Source organism: Danio rerio, chromosome 22 (assembly GCF_049306965.1).
Source record: "Danio rerio strain Tuebingen ecotype United States chromosome 22, GRCz12tu, whole genome shotgun sequence".
NCBI classification, from domain to species: domain Eukaryota; kingdom Metazoa; phylum Chordata; class Actinopteri; order Cypriniformes; family Danionidae; genus Danio; species Danio rerio.
This window is the reverse complement of record NC_133197.1, coordinates 4,783,509-4,805,763: the sequence shown is the minus strand read 5'-3', so window position 1 is coordinate 4,805,763 and position 22,255 is coordinate 4,783,509. Positions and strand designations below refer to the sequence as shown.

Below are 22,255 nucleotides of genomic sequence, written 5' to 3'. Positions count from 1 at the left end.
AGATGTTGATCATTCAAAATACAGACATATTACCTCTATAAATTAATAAAATACGGTAATTTACCGTAAAAATGAAGAATTACTTTTACGGTTTGAACCGTGTTTTTAACGGTAAATTACTGGCAACCACAGCAGCCGTTTTTTTACCCTAAATTTTACAGATTTATTTTTTACAGTGTAGGATCCTGAGCACAAAAGAAGTGCACTGATAAATCGGTAACACTTTACAATAAGGTTCATTAGTTAATGCATTTACTAACATGAACTAATCATGAACAACACATGTGCAGCATTTATTAATCATAATTGAACATTTACTAATGCATTATTAACATTCAAGTCCATGCTTGTTAACATTAGTTAATGCACCGTGAGTTAACATGAACTAACAATGAACAACTGTATTTTCAATAACTAACGTTAACTAACATGAATAAATATTGTAGTAAATGTATTGTTCATTGTTTGATCATGTTAGTAAATGCATTACTTAACATTAATTAATGAACCTTATTGTGAAGTGTGACCGATAAATCATTTATTACAAGCATATTCGCATAATGAGAGTACATTTTGATATCATTTCGACTCTAATGGTTGTCAAAAGTAGTAAAATAAATGACCAACTGACCAAACAGTACCTGTCATGGCGAGTACAACCATGTTAAACATCAGGACGAGCTATGATCACTTATGTAGGAGAATTTCGCTTGCACAATCCAAAATAAATAAAGTAATCCAATCTCTGCACAGAGATCCCCTTCCGCTGTGCGGGCAAAGCTGCGACTATAAAGTGTTTAACATTACACATTCCTGCATATTGATTGAATTGCATCATCCGGGTAATCAAAGTGTTAAAAAGTATTTCAAGAGTTCGCCCTTGGCTGATGAGTGATTATGGTGCTTGTTTGGCATGCTGTCCCAGGAGAGAGCCCTGAACTCGTGAGGTCCTCGAGCCCAGGGCTCCCTCCCGTTGCAGGGCGAGAGGGGAGTCCGAGTTCAGGTAGGTCTCGAGAACTCCCCTGCTTGATAATGTTGGAAGTAGATTAATGCTATGAAGTGTCTATGCTGTCAATTTAGATTTGTCAGTTTACTTATGTTACATGTTTTTGGTCTGTGGGAGGAAACCGGAGAGAAAACCCGCGCAAACATGAGGAGAACATGCAAACTCCGCACAACAATGCCAACGTGGCCTGGAAGTGTCCGAGCCGGTGACATTCTTGCTGTGCAGCCGTGGTGCTAACCACTAGGCCTCCATGCTGCCCTGACAAGGACATGGGAGGAGTAGGGGTGGAAGGGGGGATTCTTCAAGACGAAGATGGCTGAATTAAGATACTCTGGTTATTTATAGCGGTTAAGGAGTCGTCTGATTGGTAAATCAGTGTTAGCTAATGTGGACCAGGTGCTATCAATCATTTGCACGTGCTCCTCTCGAAATTAGTTTATAAACAAACTTCACTTAAAATTCTTGTTAAAATGTTCAATGTAAATGCATGACACTATGTATACTACATAATGGCGTAGAATAGTGTGTAAATTTGCAATTTGGGACTTACCTAGGCAGCACAGTGACGCAGTGGTTAGCACTGTTGCCTCACAGCAAGAAGGTCGCTGGTTCGAGCCCCATCTGAGCCAGTTGGCATGCGTGTGTGTGGAGTTTGCATGTTCTTCCCATGTTGGCATGGGTTTCCTTAGGGGGCTCCAGTTTCCCAAACAGTCCAAAGACATGTGCTATAGGGGAATTGGGTAAACAAAATTGGCCTGAATGTGAGAGTGTATGGGTGTTTCCCAATACTGGGTTGTGGCTGGAAAGGCTTCCGATGCGTAAAACATAAGCTGGAATAGTTGGCGGTTCATTTCGCTGTGGCGTCCCCTGATAAAAAAGGGACTAAGCAGATGGAAAATGAATGAATAGGACTCACCCAGTATGTTTTTCTTTTCATTCCCAATTGGCTTTATCATCTCACCAATGGAAAGGAAGACGCAGACCCAATAAGCTTATCCTCATGTGTGCATGACAAGCACGGCCAGAAACTGTTATCATCTCATCAAATGCACTCATTGTATTGCACCAAACAGGAAAAGCATGAGAGCTAATTGCTTTCTTTTGTTTACTCCTGATTCCATCAGTCCGTCCGGAGCTCTGAAGTGTCTAGTTGACCTGCTCATGAGAGAAAGTGATAACAATCCCACTTGGGTCTTGTGCGGTGACATGGAATCATATGGAGCAGCTCCCCCACCTCTTCCCCCGCTGCATTAAATGTGTATAGTCTAGACGGTGCTGTGATCGGAGTTCAGTAGGGTCAGGGGCTTAAAACAAGCCAAGTTGGACAAGGAAAGATCCAGAGGCTTTACACCAGATGTGTCAAAACCAAAATCTGGCCCGCAATATAATTTTATGTGGCCCACAAAAGCTTATGTGAGTAGATTACGAATAAGTCAATCCAATCTTGGGGGTGTGAATGATGCCGGATGTGTGACTCGTTTAACGCAATTGCGCAGTGTTCGCTTCAATCGAGGTTTCTATGCATCGTTAAGCGGAAACTATTGAACTAGATTGATACTACTGAACTAGATACTATATTGAACCAGGGCCGACTTTAGGATTTTCATTTTATTGGGGCTCAGCTCCTTATAAGGTAAAAAAATGTGTGTATATATACAATATATATATATACAATATATATATATATATATATATATATATATATATATATATATATATATATATTTATATATTTATATATTTATATATATATATATATATATATATAGTCATCATTTTCTTGTCGGCTTATTCCCTTTATTAATCTGGGGTCGCCACAGCGGAATGAACCGCCAACTTATTCAGCTAGTTTTTACGCAGCGGATGCCCTTCCAGCCGCAACCGATCTCTGGGAAACATCCAAACACACACACTCATACACTACGGACAATTTAGCCTACCCAATTCACCTGTACCACATGTCTTTGGACTGTTGGGGAAACCAGAGCACCCGGAGGAAACCCACGCAAAGGCAGGGAGAACATGCAAACTCCACACAGATACGCCAACTGAGCTGAGGTTCGAACCAGCGACCCAGCGAGCTTCTTGCTGTGAGGCGACAGCACTACCTACTGCGCCACTGCCTCGCCCCACTCTGAATTATGACTCACTGTATTTTACGTTTATGACAAAGAGAAAATTATTTAACAATATAAAGTGAAAGTTACAGTTATTACCGTCCCTATGAGGGTAGCCATAACGCTGCTGTGACTCTCAGTGGAAAAACAGTTTGACACCCTTGCTTTACACTCCGGGATCTTTATGATGTTAAAACAATTGCGCTGGACTGGATTTAGCAGCACTTCTGGGGGCTGGGAGCAGATGCCTCTTAACTGACCTTTAACCTCTTTAGGTGTGGTAACCGGTGTGCTATCTTTGTCTGCGTCCTCTCCAAGATATCCCACAATCCTCAGTGAGAGCTCCTGCACATGAAAACCCCAAAAGTTAAGGTAACTCAAGCCGTTTGAGGAAACCGATTGCTACAAACCAAGTTCAAAAGCTAATCCTAATGAGTACTGTGAACTTAACCCATTTGAGTAAACGAAGCAATTTGAGCAGAGTAAAACCCAATAAATGAAGAGAACTCAAACCAGCTGAGTACTGTAAAACCCAATAAGGCAACTCAAACTGTTTGAGGAAACCGATTGCAACAAACCATTCGAGTTAAAAAAATCTAATCTATAGGAGTACTGTGAACTTGCTCTATTTAAGTTGAAGTATTGAGGAACTTAATTAAGGAGTTCAAAACTCTTGAATTTGAGTAGAATTAACTTTCCATCAATGTTGAGTTAACTACACTCATTTCATTGGTTAATGTTGACTGTTGGGCTTTACAGTGTGTTAGCTGTTTTTTATGATCGCATCCAAAACTGCCCAAAGCATCCCTATTTCCTATCTCCGTTTGGAATTCAGTATGTGAGGGTTTATTTTTTTCCAGGGCTCAAGAGTCGTAAAGTTGACCTGCTTTATCTGGAGATCTTCAGCTAAGAATTGCTTGCAAATCTTCTCCCCGAGGGCTTGTAGACCCTGTAAATGAAAAAAAAGGGATTTTACATTGTGCAGTGAAATGAATTGGTCCATCAAGCTGGAAGAAAAAGATAAAAATCACATGATCTTTTCAGGTATTTGCCTCGTAGCTAAGAACCTGACACCAATTTAGTTTTCTTGAGCTTGCTATTTTGTATTATCTGTAAATGTTTTTGATTCAGTAGTGGTAAACACACAGTAATGCAACTAATATATTTAGTAGTTTGCACATTGGGTTGCGTGTATATATATATATATCTGAATTATTACCCCCTCTGCTTATTTTTTTTCCCTCCAATTACTGTTTAAAGGAGAGAAGATTTTTCAGGACATTTCTACACATAATAGTTTTAATAACACATCTCTAATAACTTTGCCATGATGACAGTAAATGATATTTGTTAAATAATATAAGTTTTGGTAAATTATCCCCAGAACAAAAAATACTCCTATCATCTGCGAATAAAATAAACTTAAACAACTGTGATATCTTACACATATCATTAATGTAAATTATAAACAATATTGGACCTAAAACTGATCCTTGTGGTATGCCATACTTTACATTTATATATGGTTGCCAATTTCTATGAACTGTTGCCTAAAAAAAATAAATATAAAAAACATATATATATATATATATATATATATATATATAAATAATAAATATAAGAAATATATATATATATATATATATATATATATATATAAATTATAAATATAAGAAATATATATATATATATATATATATATATATATATATATATATATATATATATATATATATATATATATATATATATATATAAAACGATTTTTTAAATTAATTTATTTTTATTTATATGTATATATATATATATATATATATATATATATATATATATATAAAATAAATAAAAAATTAATTTATAAAAAAAAATGCTGTCCTGCGAGAGAGCCCTGAGCTCAGAATATTCTCGAGCCTGGAGCTCCCTCCCATTTAAAGGGCGAGAAGGTAGTTTAAGCACAGGTAGGTCTCGAGAACTACCCTGCTTATGAACTTGCTGAGAATGTGCGAAAAGTTGTCTTAAGATGCTATTTTTGGAGTAGTCAATTAACTTAAGGCGTATGCCTTTGGACGGTGGGAGGAAACCGGGAAACTTGGGGGAAACCCACAAGAGCATGGGGAGAACATGCAAACTCCAAACAGAAACGGCGATTGGCCTGGTGAGGGGCTCAACCAGTGGCGTTCTTGCTGTGAGGCAACAGTGCTAACCACTGGGCTGCCATGCCGCCCTTTCAGAGAAGGGGAGGAGTAGGGGTGGAAGGGGGGATTTTTCAAGACGTAGATGACTGGAGTGGAAAACTCTTGTTATTTATAATGTGTCATTATTCATCTGTTTGATGCAATATACAGAGCTGATGCGGTACCAGCTGTGTTCAAGCATAAGCATGTGATCCTCTCGAAATTAGTTTATAAATAAACCACGCTCAGTCAAACAATTACTCAATAAAGATACAAATTTAATTATTTTTTAATGCCCAGTGCTTTAAAATCTTTTTAAATGCTTTTAAAATAAATGTAAATGATAACTCTTATGGTTAAACTTTGCTATGACTCTCCTGTAAATCTCAAGTGTTGAGTTTATCAACTATAATCCCTCATTATTGGACATCCTGTGATGTGACTATTGCGGACACACACACATTGCAATATCGATGCTGAAATGATTTATTGTGCAGCCCTAATGTTGACTTAAAGGGACAGTTCAAATGAAATTTTCCTCATCATTTACTCCCAAGCAAGCATTGTTGTGTTTAAAAGACGTCTAATAGACATCTAATAGTCATTGTTGGAATATTTAACCAATTCCATGGTTGTCCAATAAAAAAAGGTCAGGAGAGGGTTTTTTTCAATGTCAAAAGTGTTTGTCATTTATTGGATACAAATGAATTATTCGATGAAACGAATTCTGGTATCCTAAATGCAATGCAAGAATTACATTCAGGAGGTGCACAACTACATGGACATTTCCTAACTCCAGCTTTTATACACAGCTGATTAAACAGGTGGAGTTTAGTGGAATTCATCACTTGTCAATCATTCTCCAGTCCTCCGGCATCTGCACCCAAACATACTTCCTCTTTTTCTACGAATTCTTCTCCACAACATTAAAAGCATAAGACTTCTCAACTGCAAACATTCTGTGTTCAGTTTTAACCCATGTCTGCTTACAGGAGCTTTAATTTTTAATTTGAGACATTCAGGCCTTTGCATTTCTATCAGCTTCATCTACTTCTGCAAAAAATGAAGATTGGGTAATATATCACCTTAATCAGTACAAATGTATAATGAAGAGACCAAAGTGACAAAAAAATAAATTAGTTTTCCTCAACATCATCTTGACTAAAACAAGGCTGAATTTGAGTTGCTAGTGAAAATCTGCAGCCCAAAACTAGACTAATCATCAAATATACAGGAATGAATGACTTCATGTGTAGTTTGTCTAATAGTGGACGATAGGATATATGCTGAACTAGTGTTTTTCCCATACTGATAAACTTCCGGTGACCTGTTATTGTGAACTTTTTTCCATTTTATACAGTTCCTTTTACAGCATCGATGTTGTAATGTCATTAAAATACATTCAGTTAAATAAACTTTGGCATTAATTTAGTTGCTCAAGCGTAAAACGAGACAAAAAGTCGTTTACTCGCATGCGTCCATCAGAATCGGCAGGCTAGCGCAGAAGCTCCATTGAATATACTGGGGTAAAATAAATGCTCATATTATAAATGTAATTTAATGCGGTGCTTCTTGTACAATCTGAGACCCACTTTAAATCAGATATCACTCAGCTAGTGGAGATCGCTGATTTTTAAAGAAAACAGACCTTAAACCCGCCGATTTTTGCATTGGCATACAATTCGCCGGAAGCGCTTAACCCAGGTTACTGGCAAATTAAAAATCCTATTAGCATGCTTCGGCATATACCCCATTGATTGAAATATTAGATATAGCCCAAATTTAACCTTGTTTTAGCCAAGACTTCTGTGTTCAGATCTCTATTAGACATTTAATAAATGCCGAATAGCAGGTTCACGCTCAAGTAATACTCAACTGTTATGAATTTCTTTCTTCATTTGAACACAAAAGAAGATATACTAAAGAATGTTGTAAACCTGCAGCCATTGACACTGTAGGGACAACAAAATACTATTGAAGTCAATGACTGCCACTTTCCAAAACTCTCCAAAATATCTTTCTTTGCGTTCAACTGAAGAATGAAACTCATGAAGGTTTAAAACAAATAAAGGAAGAGTAAAAGTTGACAGAAAATTCAATCTTGGCTGAACTGAACAACATTGAATTTCAGAAAAGAAATTTTGGTTGGCATCTAGGCCTAAACATTGAAGTTGTACATTTCAGACCTAATATTTCAGCCTCCAGTTGAGAAATAAGATTCTTTGGTTCCACGTTGCTGATAATTCATCATCTTCTGGTCTAATTTCCGCTGCGGCTTTTGTTTTCAACAGGCCACCTCCCAGACCCCCAAACTTTTCACTTCCACTTGTTTTCTTTACCTCCCACCAATCCTGCCCTTTTCCCAGCATTTTCCGTTTGCATGTTCCAACATCTACTCTTTCTATTCCTCCACATCTCTTGGTTTAGTTTTTGCTGTTAGCAGTTGTGTCGTCTGGCGATGCCTTTAGAAATCCATCAAAAGATTCAAACTACAGCTGTTCGTCCTCAGGTGACTGACATCGGTAAACATCTTGAGGAAAGGAATTTATGTGTGTGTGTGTGTGTGTGTGTGTGTGTGTGTGTGTGTGTGTGCAGAAAGACAGATGTACCTTGTGGCTTTTTTAAAGGTCCATTTACAGCAGGCTTAACTTGGTGCTGATAGAAATAAAACCGTTTTCGCATTGAGGCTCCAGGTTTGACGGAGATCCTGAGGGTGTTTGAAACAAAACCGCTAAAACAGCACTTTGCCTTTAAGCTGTCATTTGCAAGTACCAGGTCATCCTGGATCAAGTCGTATATACATTAAACAGTGATCCCCAAAACTAGTGCAGGGTTTGAACCAGCATTTAACACACCCTACAGGACTCCTTGATTCCGCAATTGCTGAATTTAACGCAAAATCAATCAGTCAGGCTTTATTCAATTCCCGAAGGCAATTTGGTTGCAGCATACAAGCATGTCACACATAAACACAATACTAATCTACACTTAATTTAAAAACGTAACAGCTTGAGGGGATAAATGAAAGTTTGAACCAATTTGTTTTACTAAATAGGAGTTCTACACCAGAAGGGAGAAGATAAAAATCGTTGTGAACACGATGGGAATCGTCTGAGAAAATACTCTGAGCTTTACTCAAAACTTGTCTATGGTATAACTGAGCCATAGTCGTCTGTTTTCTCCCCGCTATTTTTCCATCTAGGTTAAAATTTTTTCTTATTTAATTAAATTATTTATCACACTGAGAGAATTGAACCAACAAAACGAAGCAAAGCAAAAGTGGCAAAATTTGTTGGAGCTTGCATTTGTTTTAATTTCCACAGATCAACGGCATATTTTGGTCAGGACACTGTTTAGATTCCCGCCATGCCACAAAGCACCATCTGCCTAGTTTTACATTACATTACATTTCAAACTGCCAAAACAAGTTCAAAAATAACTTTTATTCTTAGAAATGTCTTGTACTTCTTTTTTAAAAATTTTTTTAAGTACACCGGAGCCTTAAGCATAGCCTTTTCTCCGTCTCATGCATACACAGACAAGCGTGCTCGTACACAAACATGAAGCCTGATTTATACTTCTGCATCAAGTGCACACAAATGGTTCGGCGCATCCTACACGCGGTCGCATAGCCCTCGCTTTGTCTGATATGCACCTCTCAAAAAACAACGCAGAGCGCAAGCTCTGTGATTGGTCAGTTTGGTAGCGGCGACAAGCGTGGACAGTGTTGCGATACGCGAGCACGATGGAGTGAGTGTTTACAAGTGTCGAGTCCTGTGAAGAAGCTCCAGATAGAAACTTTTGTGTTTACCGTATGATGAAAGTTGCTGCACGTCCGCCGGTTCTCGCCTCTGAATGAGCGAGTTTTAGCTACTTGTAGCGTTCAGGAAAAACAAAACACCCCCAACGAAACTCGACACAGAAGAACAAAAACCATACTGCCAGCTAGTGTTTCAGAAATGTTATTGCAGAGCAACACAAACAGCATGCAAAAGTAAAAATCCACGACTACGCACAAGGCAGGTACCATGGGTCACAACAATATAAATCAGCATTAAGCGTGCATCAATGTGTTAAATAGTCATCAAACAATACAAACAGTGTTTACAAAGATCAATGTGCCTGGAGGTTTATAATGAATTAAGACATGTAAATTTTTTACAGAAAAATAATAAAAGAAATGACATAATTCACAAATTTTTTTTTTTGCAAAAACTACAACAAAACTATTCGCTAAAAATGAGCCATAAAAATCGTATTTTTTTTCTTTTACGATATCTTGGTGGTACTGCTTTTAGCAGGAAAACAGTAAGCTTTGGGCTTGGTCCTGTCATTATTCACACATTTCATGGGTGAGACTTCTCTGGACTAACTCTTGGTGAGAATGCTGCTAAAAAAACTGAATTGGAGAACATAAGAGTCGCTTTAGTAAATGTCTTTGCCTCGGGAAGTTTAGTTATGGTCCTACTCAAAACAAACTCTATCCATGTTGTTCCCCGGGAAAGTCCGTTGGGGCCATTGTATGTGTCGAGCTGTATTTATTGCACAGGGTCGTAAGGTCTTTGACACTGTACATATTTCATTCTGCTGCATGTTTCTGAGAAATTCTCATGATTAATATTTGGGTTCTATTAAATGGGCTTGTTTCCATTGTTTCAGGCCCAACGTATGCGGTTCCCGCTTCCACTCCTATTGTTGTCCAGGATGGAAAACGCTTCCTGGAGGGAACCAGTGTATAGTTCGTAAGTATCCTCTGTACGTGTTTTTAAAGTTGCATGATACCATTAAACATGAAGCAACTTCCATTACACTTAAACCATAGTTAGCATTTATCCTTAAGCTAATTGTCATTAAGTGTCTTGCTCCAGGGTACAGCGTTAGCAGAGGAAATAAAAACTCAACCCAGTAAATCGCAAATTCTGGAGTTTGATCCCTGTAACCACAACACAAGGTTGACATGGCTTTGCCAAGTAAGACATGTTGGGCCCTATCATACACCCGGCGCAATGTGGCGCAAGACGCGGCGCAATAGTCTTTTGCTAGTTTCAGCTTGGCGCAAGAGTCGTTTTGAGCTACGCTGTTTAAATAGCAAATGCATTAGCGTTCATATGTGCGCCCATAGACGTTCTGGTCTAAAAAGGAAGGCGTTCTGAGGCGCACTATGGCGCGTTGCTATTTTGAGAAACTATAATAGATTTTTCATTAGACCAAAACTAACTCGGTCTAAACTCCAGCGCAGAGTTGCGCCTCGCTTACACACTGCTTAATATGCACAAGAGAGCAATAGGCAAATATCTTTACATATGAAAAAATTTAAATATTAAGGATATATATAGGATATAATAAGAATAGATATAGGATATAAATATAAAGTAAATATGAAAAATTACTGCTTTTATGTCTTCTTCATCTCAGGAGGCTTTTTCAGTTCATTCATAACAATTTGCTCTTGTATAATGTTATTATTATTAGTAGTATTATTTATTATATTCATATTTATATTTGTTTTATTAAAAACAAGCTTAGATTTGCCCACCTGTCAGGTTTTAGACCATATGGGGCACAGCATGTGTTTTAGGATCTAACTCAGGTTTTTGAGCACACTTCGTTATTATTGTTCATTTATTCGTTTGCTGGAAATTAGAACTGAATTTAGAAATAGTTTTGAAACGAATATTTGCGCTTGACAAACAAAAGTATTTATTTATAGACTAACTGATGTCTGTGCGTAAAGGTTTCCCTATCCAAGAGCGAAAGTGAAAGTGATCCATTATCTCTCATTCTCATGCAGTAGATGCTCTATTTAACAGTTTTCTGTAAAAAAAAAACTGTGAAATGTTAACTGTTTGCTTGTGAAATGCTCATTTTTTCCACTTAGACTTACTTTGCGTCCTGTAAATAGCGAATGCGCTCTTGGCATGACGCAGCTGGCTCCTAAAGGGAATGGGAGATGACACTCTAATTGGTTTATTCTCAAAACACACCTATAAATCATTAAGAAAATAAACTCAACCCTTTTAGACCGTGCGCCACGGCGCAAAGCAGATTTTCCCGTCTGTAAATTAGCAAAAATGCGTTCTGACACACCCTGAAAGCGTTTGCGCCCTGCGTTTTGCGCTCTGTGCATGGACCGTCAAAATAGAGCCCCTTGTGTTGATCTTGGACCAACATTCCTGTCCAAAAATCTGTACCGTACTCCTAAACATAATCCTGACCCCATCCATACCTTACCCCTAAAATCAGAGAAAAACAATGGTGGATAAGAACTTGGCATTAACTGTAAATATGTCCCTCAGATCTGATTGGTTTATTGGAATGTGACCTTTGGTAATGTCATAGTAACCCGTTACCACAATACAACCCAAAGAGATAAAGGCTTAAGAAGGAAACACCCAGTGCATACTATGTTTGTCATTGAAAAAACAAGTAACTTTTCATCTACCTGTTTGGCTTTGCAAGACACTTCCTGACTCCTGAACATCTCTGTCTCTCCAGCAATCTGTAGGAACTCCTGTGGTGATGGCTTTTGCTCGAGGCCCAACATGTGTACCTGTTCGAGTGGTCATCTTGCCCCTAGCTGTGGTGCGGCTGCTGGTAAGTTTGATCATTTCTGTTGTATTTTTTGGAAAGATTGCACAATAGCAGAACAGTGCCCACTGGGGAGGTGGGGCTAATGATAGTATGGTCTCAACTGATTGGTCAAATTTGGTTTAAATGATTGGTCAAAGCCACCCATGCATGCAACATTTGCAAGCAACATGTTTGCAATACATTAATCTATTGAAACCCCTCTGTGATAATATTATTGTATATACTATTATCACAATTATGATCATGTTTAATATATTATCAAATTTTAATATATTAATTTATATTAATGTCAAAAATGTCTTAATTTTTGGTCATTTTGTTCCATTTATCTAAGAAAAGGAGGAACTGGTACCAGAATCGCTTCTAGCAGTGCTGGCGCATGTGTGCTAACCGCTAGGGCAAAGCTCTGACTTTAGATGTGTTTATATAATAATTCTCCCAACCCTGCTTGCTTCCTTTGTGGTTCAAGGGCTTGTCATAGATTTTTAACTTGTGTCCTTGACATTTACAGCGATTTATTAGGTTAAGAGTTGAAACTGAGCAGAGATACAGCTGAATGGAAATGTATAGTGTTTTTCGATTTGAATCATTTGCTAACGTCAAGCTAGGAGTGTTTTTCTTGAAGTATGCTAAATCCGAGACTCTGGCGAAACCCGGCACCGAGGGTTTTTCATGACGTGACTGATTTTGTTTAGATGGCACTGGGGAAAGTAATGACTGCTAGTAATTCCTGGATGAGGTGTTTAGCATTAGCGCAGGTTTCTCTTACTGCACTTGCTCTCTCTGCCAGCGGCGTCCAGCCATTTCTCAGCGGATGCCCGGAATATGTGGTCACATACAAATAAACCCAAACGCATCAAAACCATAGGGTTCGGTCTCGTAAGCTGCAAAACCAGAGTCAATTTATTCGCCAATGAGAAATTGACCGTCTAATTTGGCTGCCGGTCCACCCTGCCTGTTTGAAAGTGAATGCTAAACACACTTGTACTCTGTTTTGGCAGTCTTATGGGATTTGCACGATTGCTAGTGCTGTCATTACGCCCACTCGACCGCGTAGCGTCTGCAGTGGTTGGGAGAGGCCGCATTTATGAGTCAACTATGAATCTGCAATTACTCCATAAATAACAAACCGCCGCACGGATGTTAGCCGTAGCCATTAGCGTCCAAAACACTGCAGCTGTGCTCAGGGTAATGCTAACCTCTTTCTCCTTGTCATTAGTGATTAGCAGCTCAACTTTAGTTGCTGCTTGAGTCAACAGTGTCATTTAAGCGTTGTTATTATACTCTTATAGTATTTATTAGTGGAGTTTATTAGTAGTTGAAGTTTTGTAGAAGGGACAAGTCAAACAACAAACTTGGCCATGATTTTTTACTTAAAATTAAAATTATTTATATACAGTCAAGCGTTAAATTATTCAAACCCCTCGCAAATTCTGACTTAAAGTTACTTTTATTTAAAGAGCCAGTGTTAAAAATGATGCAAAAGATGGTGCACGAGAGGCATCACTGCCCTACTGAAAAAAACAGCTTAAACTAGCCTAGGCTGGTTGGCTGGTTTTAGCTGGTCGACCAGGCTGGTTTTAGAGGGGTTTTGGCCATTTCCAGGCTGGTTTCCAGCCATTTTCAGCCTGGTATTAGCTGGTCAGTCTGGGAGATGACCAGCTAAAACCAGCTTGACCAGCCTAGCCAGGCTGGGAGCCCAGCCAAAACCAGCTATGTCCAGCTTAAACCAGGCTGGTCAAGCTGGTTTTAGCTGGATTTAGCTGGTCACTTTCCAGCCCAGACCAGAACCAGCCTGGAAATGGCCAAAACCCCTCTAAAACCAGCCTGGTCAACCAGCTAAAACCAGCCAACCAGCCTAGGCTGGTTTAAGCTGGATTTTTCAGCAGGGTGTAGAAAAAGTCTATATTTTTCAGCTTTTATTTTGATTCGAACAAGACTAAGTCAGAATTTGGTAGAGGTGTGAATAATTTTGTTCCTGACTGTTTAGTTTGATACGCATTTATATATTGATATGTGTATTTGAGAAGAAAATAAGTCAGTCACACTTTATTTAAAGGTGTCCTTTGTTATAAAGTGTGTACCTTTTTCTTAGTGGTGGCGGTGCTTTCTATAAACCCAAATTCATATGCCGTATGTTGAATTTTTATGCAACCAGCTGATTGTACAGTAGCCATTACTCAATTATAATTACAATAGTAGCTACTTAAAACATGTAGCAAAATAAAGTGTTACCAACATCAGGGCTGCAAAGTATATCGAAAAAGTACTGTTATAATGATAATAGTATATTTACAATATATTTAAATAAATATCAAAATATAAATCTTATTTTTTAAATTGGTCATATAATTGTGTTTTGCAAATTAGTTATTTCATATGGAATATCATTATTGATAGTGTTAACACTAATGTTATTGATACCGTTAACACTATCGATATCAATATCGTTAACACTATCATTATCGATATTGTTAACATTATTGTTATCAGATATCATTATAGGTATTAACACTATCGTTGTCGATATCATTAACACTATCCTTATCTGATAATATCATTAACACTATTGTTATCAGATATCGTTTTTTATATCATTAACACTTTCGTTATAAATATCGCTAACACTATCGTTAGATATCATAATCAATATCATTAACAACATTGTTATCATTATAGTTAACACTATCGTTATCGATACCATTAACACAATCGTTATTGGATATCGTTATTGATATCATTACCACTATCGTTATTCAATATCGTTAACACTAGCATTATCAATATCGCTAACACAATCATTATCGGTATAATTAACATTATTGTTATTGGATATCATTATAGGTATTAACACCATCATTATCAGTATCATTAACATTATCGGATATTGTTATCGATATAATTAACACAATGGTTATCGATATTGTTAACACTATTGTTATAAATACCATTAACACAGTCATTATTGAAATCTATCGTTATCGGATATCATTATTGATATCATTAACACTTTCATTATCAATATCATTAACACAACTGTTATCGTTATCATTAACACCATTGTTATCGATATCGTTAACACTATCATTATCAATACCATTAACACAATCGTTATTGGAAATCGTTATTGATATCATTAACACTATCGTTATCTAATACCGTAAACACTACCATTGTTGATATCGTTAACACTTTCATTATTAGTATTGTTAACACTATCGTTATCAATATCGTTAACACTATCATTATTGATATTATTAACACTATTGTTATCAGATATCATTAGAGATATTAACACTATCGTTATCAATATCATTAACACTATTCTTATCAGATATCATTAACACTATCGTTATCAGATATCGTTATTGGTATCATTAACACTTTCGTTATTAATATTGCCAACACTATCGTTATCGTTATCAATATCATTAACATTATCATTAGCAAATATTGTTATCGATATTGTTATCGTTAACACCATTGTTATCGATATCATTAATACTATCATTATCAATGTTGTTAACACTGTCGTTATAATTATCCCTATCAATATCGAAAATCAATAACGCTGTCATTATTGATTTTGTTATCGCTATGAATATCAACACTCAGCAACGATATCGCATCTTTTCCCAGTATCGTTCAGCCGAAACCAGAATGAAACTGAAAAAATTATTAAAATAAAAAAAAAAATTTTAAATTTCGCGGACGTTTCTAAGTGACGACATCAACAAACGATCAAACACGTGAGACTTTTCATCGCTAGTGTTTGTTTTCCACTGAAACGACGTGTTCATGTTCACGGTGAACTGGACGTTGACATGCCGTGGAGAACCAGACGTCCATAAAGAGTCTCTGCTGCTCTTGTTTCCTGCTGTCAGTGCAGCTTGTAAAGGCCTGACAGATGTGACGGCTGCAGACAGAGGTGCATTGTGGGCTGTGAAGCCTCGGGGAGCCCCGATTACCTCGTGTTTGCTAAAGCACGTGCAGCTCGCTAACCACGGGTCACCTATACAGACGTCCGCGGGTCCAGCCAATGCGGTCATTTCCTGTGCTGCAGGAAAACATGCCAAAAACCGCGCACACACACTCAAACGTTTACAGACCCTCCGAAAAATGACGGATCTCCATCCAACAGCATCTTCAATGAAGTCTGAGAAAAATGGGCATTTTTATAAGAGACATGTGGCATGTTTTTATTTTAATTGTTGCTGAAGTTTTGGACATTGTTTTTTTCTCATCATTTTTGCAGTGTTATGTCCATATATGGTGTTTTTCAATTTTCTTTTCATTTTTGACGTTTTTTGAGCATTTTTTATTGTATTTTTGTGGTAAAATATTAGTTCATTAGTTAATGTCTCTACTAACATAATAAAAAAAGTATGAACAATACATTTATTATATTTATATTTACCTTTGTCAATGTTAGTTAATGGAAATAAAGTTGTTTATTGTTTTTTTAATATTTAATATATTTGTTTTATGTTTATAAATATTTGTTTATAGTTATTTTGCTTTCAGTTAAAAAAATTATATAAATTTATAAATTTATATAAATAAAGTATTTATTTGCTTTTGTCATTTTTCACTTTATATAATATTGTCTAAATCAGTTTTCATATTACACTTTTGTCAGTTTTATTCGCTTTTAAAGTTGTTTAGTCTGATTTTTGTTAATCATGTAAGTTTAGTAAATTTTGCAAGATAGTTATTTCATGAGGAATATCGTTATTGATATTGTTAACACTGTTGTTTATGGATACTGTTAATACTATCGTTATTATTAACACTATCGTTAGTACTGTTAACACTGTCGTTATCGATACCCTTAACACCATCATTATCAATATGGTTAACACTATCGATACCAATACCGTTAACAATATTGTTATCAAAACCAATAACACTATTGCTATCATTACCGGTGAGACTATCGTTATTATTACCTCTATCGTTATTAGTACTGTTAACACTATCGCTATTGATACCCTAACACTATCGTAATCTTTACCGTTAACACTATCGATACCAATAGCGTTACGCTGTTGTTATCAGAACCAATAACACTATTATTATCATTACCGGTAACAATATCATTATTATTAACACTATCGTTATTTGTACTGTTAACACTATCGTTATTGATACCCTTAACACTATAGTTATCATTACCGTTAACATTATAATTATCGATACTGTTAACACTACTGTTATCAAAACCATCAACACTATCGGTATTATTAACATTATCGTTACTAGTACTGTTAACAATATCGTTATTGATACCCTTAACACTATCGTTATCATTACCGTTAACATTATAATTATCGATACTGTTAACACTGCTGTTATCAAAACCATCAACACTATCGGTATTATTAACATTATCGTTATTAGTACTGTTAACAGTATCCTTATTGATACCCTTCACACTATCATTATCGATACCGTTAAGACAATTGTTATTGATATCGTTAACAATATCGTTTTTGATACACTCTCAGAAATAAGGGTACAAGAGCTGTCCCTGGGGTGGCACCTTTTCAAAAGGTACACATTTGTACTTAAAGGGTCCATATTGGTAACTCAATAGTATATATTAGTAATATATTGTGTATATAATATTGTGTTTACACACATATTTACATATAATTTGTATTGATTTGTATTAGATATAAATATTTACTTTAAAATATACAAAATAACATTTTCTCAATTATATATATATATATTTTATTTTTTAAAAACAGTTGTTTTTTAAGTAACAAAAATGGGTTAATATTGGTTTTAGATTGCCGTTGACTGTGAATTGTTAATTAAAAACATTTAAACTTTTACCCTCTCATCTCTTAAAAGGGATTCGCTGATGTCAGGCGGAGATGAAAGCAATAATAGCTACATATTTACATATTTTCAGACTGCTAAGTAGTCCTAATGCCGCTGTTTAGACAGAGGAGCAGCGTCTGGATGAGGAACATCAGCCTCTAACAAACGCCCATCAGATACCAACAATTGTGCTGAAATCATCTGAATCCAATTTTCATTCGCTGCATTTTTCATACACAGACTCTGTTCTGTCCTGAGTGATTGTGTCTGCAACCGGAGAACTGGCATTTCGGGAAAATGAATCTCCACAAAAAATGTCTGCTAGAAAATGAAGATGAAAATAAGCTTTTGTTGGCCTGGTTAAAATTGCTTCATTTCTACCAGGAATTCAGACTGGCAGATGCTGATATTGGAAACACCACAAATAAGAATATAAAATACTATAGTAATTACTACAGTGTGGTTTTTGAAGTGTATTATATTATGGTATTCATAACTATTTAAAAAAAATAAATACTATAATATTAATCACAGTGAACTAATAAACTGTAATAGATGCTGTAGTATTCTTTAGTTTTTACTACAGTAAACTGTGGTGTATGATATACCCTATAATTAGATTGGGTGATTTGTTTACATTGCTATAGTTGTCGACTTGCCATAGCACTTGAAAAATCACTGCAACAGATAAGTTCAAGTACTTTAATATAGTATGGGTTAAAAATACTACACTATTTACTATGAATTTCTGTGGTATTTTTTCATGCAAGAGTTTGATATCATTAACACTATCATGTTGTTAACACTGTCGTTAGTGATATCGTTAACACTTTTGTTATCGATACCGATAACACTATCGTTATTGAAATAGTTACCATTATCATTATCGTTATTATTGTTATCTATTTTGTTAACACTATCGTTATTAATGTCATTAACATGATCGTTATCAATATTGTTAACACTATCGTCATCGGATACCGTTAATACTTTCTTTATTGATACCGTTAACACAATCGTTGTCGGATACTGTTAACACTATATTTATCGTTAACAATATCGTTATCTATATCGTTAACACTGTCTTAATCTGATATCATTAACAATATCGTATTACTACAGTTAACTATCGGTATCAATATCGTTAATACTATCAAAATCGGATATCGTTAACACTATCGTTATCGATACCATCAACACTGTCGTTATCTGATATTGTTAACACTATAATTGTCTGATATTGTTAACACTATCATTATTAATATCGTTAACACTATAGTTATCTGATACCGTTAACAATATATTTATCGATACTATTAATACTTTCATTATCTGATATCGATAACACTATCGTTAACTGATATCATTAACACTGTCATGTTGTTAACACTGTCGTTAGCGATATCGTTAACACTTTTGTTATCGATACCGATAACACTATCGTTATTGAAATAGTTACCATTATCATTATCGTTATTATTGTTATCTATTTTGTTAACACTATCGTTATTAATGTCATTAACATGATCGTTATCAATATTGTTAACACTATCGTCATCGGATACCGTTAATACTTTCTTTATTGATACCGTTAACACAATCGTTGTCGGATACTGTTAACACTATATTTATCGTTATCTATATCGTTAACACTGTCTTAATCTGATATCATTAACAATATCGTATTACTACAGTTAACTATCGGTATCAATATCATTAACACTATCAATATCGGATATCGTTAACACTATCGTTATCGATACCATCAACACTGTCGTTATCTGATATTGTTAACACTATAATTGTCTGATATTGTTAACACTATCATTATTAATATCGTTAACACTATATTTATCTGATACCGTTAACACTATATTTATCGATACTATTAATACTTTCATTATCTGATATCGATAACACTATCGTTAACTGATATCATTAACACTATTGTTATCGGATACCATTAACACTATTGTTATCAATACCATTAACAATGGGTTATCTGATTTTGTTAACACTTTCTTTACTGGATACCGTTAACACTATCATTATCGATACTGATAATACTGTCATTATCGATACCATTAACACTGTCGTTATCGATGCTGTTAACTCTGTCGTTATCTGAAATCATTAACACTATTGTTATCAAGGAGTTAACAGTATCATTATCTGATATTGTTAACACTATCGTTATCGTTCACACTATCATTATCGGATACCGTTAATATTATCAGTATCGATACCGTTAACACTGTCGTTATCTGAAACCGTAACACTGTTGTTATCTGATATCGTTAACACTGTCGTTATAAATATCGTTAATACTATTATTATCTGATACCGTTAACACTTTTGTTATTGACATCGTTAACACTATCGTTATCGGATACCAATAACACTATCGTACGTTATGTATGTAGGAAAAGGATTACATACCGAAAGCGTGGCTAAATGAATAGTAATTTAGACAAATATTCGAATAAAATGTGGATCAAATAGAGGTTTTGAATGCATCATCGTCATGCAAACATATGTTAGACGCAGTGATGGTGCATTATTAAATTTTTCTTTTTTTTGATGTATTATAATGACCTGTGATGTGTTTGTGTTCAGTCCAGTCCTGCAGCGTCAGATGTATGAATGGTGGGATGTGTAATGAAGACGCCTGCTCCTGTCAGAAGGGATACACAGGAACTCACTGCGGACAACGTAAGACTCATTTATTGCACTTTTTTTATGCATTTAAAAATATATTTAAATTTATGGACCCACAAAACTAGTGCTGTCAAATGATGCATTTCAAAATCAAGATAAAAGTTTGTATGTACTGCAGTGGGCGACCATGTGAGAGCTATAGCTGGCTATAATTTATTGGCACAGCCCTATATTTATATAGAAAATATGTATACCTAATGCAAATGATTTAATAATGACAATTTTAGTTTTGTAAATGTTTGTATTTTCTGTGTGTTTCTGTTTGTTCTGTATAATTATAAATCATTAAAATAAAGTTAACAAGTCATTTATAACTCGTTAACTAACAGCATGTCTGTTATCTGTATCTGTTATCTATAAGGCAAAGTTATAAATAAGAAACAAACTATTAACTTTTATTTAACAAATTGTTTATAACACATTAACTAACCGTTTATCAATGGACTATAAACTAGTTATAACAAATAGTTATTCGAAAGTGTTACCAAATAAAACCTCCCAACTGCATCAGAGAAGCCTGATAGAAAATGCTCATTTACAAGAAAAGAGGTCTGATGAATTTAGAGGGTTTTGCATCTGAACTCTTCATAAATTATATGAGAGACTTGCTTTGTTTACCAAATAAGTGGATTTAGATGGAATTGCATTGTAAACATGAAATAAAAGTTAAAAAGGTATTATTTTTCATTTCATATATTAAAGATCCCCTATTTTGCATTGAAAAAGGTCATATTTTAGTTTTAGGGGTCTTCAACAACTGGCTGATATGCGTGCAAGGTCAAAACACACTTTCATTGTCTTATAATATGCTTTTTTTCTGCATTTACCTAACAATCCCAGCGGCTCCCATATGAATCGTTCAGTGATTAATTTGTTCCCGAACCCCTCCTTAGCGCGAAGCTGATCTGCGCTGATTGGACCGATGACCCAGTCTGTTACGATTGGTCGTCAGCGTTCAGCACAAGACAGAGGGAAAAGTTAATTAATTAAATAGTTAGTTAGTTAATTAATCTAGACAGTGGCAAAAAATTTTAATTGGTAATTTAAATAATTTAATTTAAAATCGGTAAAGGAAGAAGCACTCGTCGCATTTTTAACGTGGTTTTGGACGCGATATGTGAACAGCCCCATACAGATTTAACCTGAGAGATACAGTACAAGCACTGATCTATAATAGATAGGTGATTAAATGCCACGCTGAGCGATTACAATTAAACACATATTTTGTAAACTACACAAAACGAGGCAACAATTTTAATGACACTTACATGTCATGATCTGGAGGAAGAAGAAGCTGATTCGTATGAACTGTAAAAGTTACTGACAAAGTCACTGTCAATGTCTGACAAAGTCCCATAGTCTCTGCTGCTCCTTCAATAGCAAAATCCCGGCGAATCCTGATTTGCAATCCTAGGTTGTTGTATCAAAAATCAGAAAACTGACAGGAAGAAACACAGCACTAAGTCGGCTATAATGTGGTGTTGTTGTGAAAGTGAACTTTAGCCCTTTACTCCCCGCAGCCAGGGCTAGTGCGTCCATAGAGGCGACCCAGGCAGAATAGAGAGAGGGCGTCGGCGACATCTCCTCACTTTCGTCTGTGATAATATCGCCCACCGCCCCGGTTCTCGCTGTCGTACGCGCAATCACACGCTTTTGCCTAGAGCACCAGTTCAGTTTGCTCCGGCCCTGCCCGCACCCGAATCTCTGTCAGTGGTCGTCATCTTCGCGTCATGATCAGTCCCGTGATCCCCCGCACCAATGCTAGTGTGTGGAGGGAAAGCACGTGCACATTTTAACAGAACTGTAAGTACATATTGTGA

The 22,255-nt window shown here is 36.0% G+C and overlaps 1 protein-coding gene across 3 annotated transcripts in view; it reads left to right on the top strand.

Annotated features, from left to right (window-relative positions):
* The window catches only part of fbn2b (fibrillin 2b), a 130,214-nt gene that overhangs the window by 18,320 nt on the left and 89,639 nt on the right, over positions 1–22,255 (top strand). For all 3 annotated transcript variants that reach the window (XM_021469374.3, XM_073936704.1, NM_001135790.1), the window contains 3 exon segments: positions 9,957–10,039; positions 11,793–11,891; positions 20,334–20,429. In XM_021469374.3, the coding sequence (XP_021325049.2) occupies positions 9,957–10,039; positions 11,793–11,891; positions 20,334–20,429 (278 nt within the window).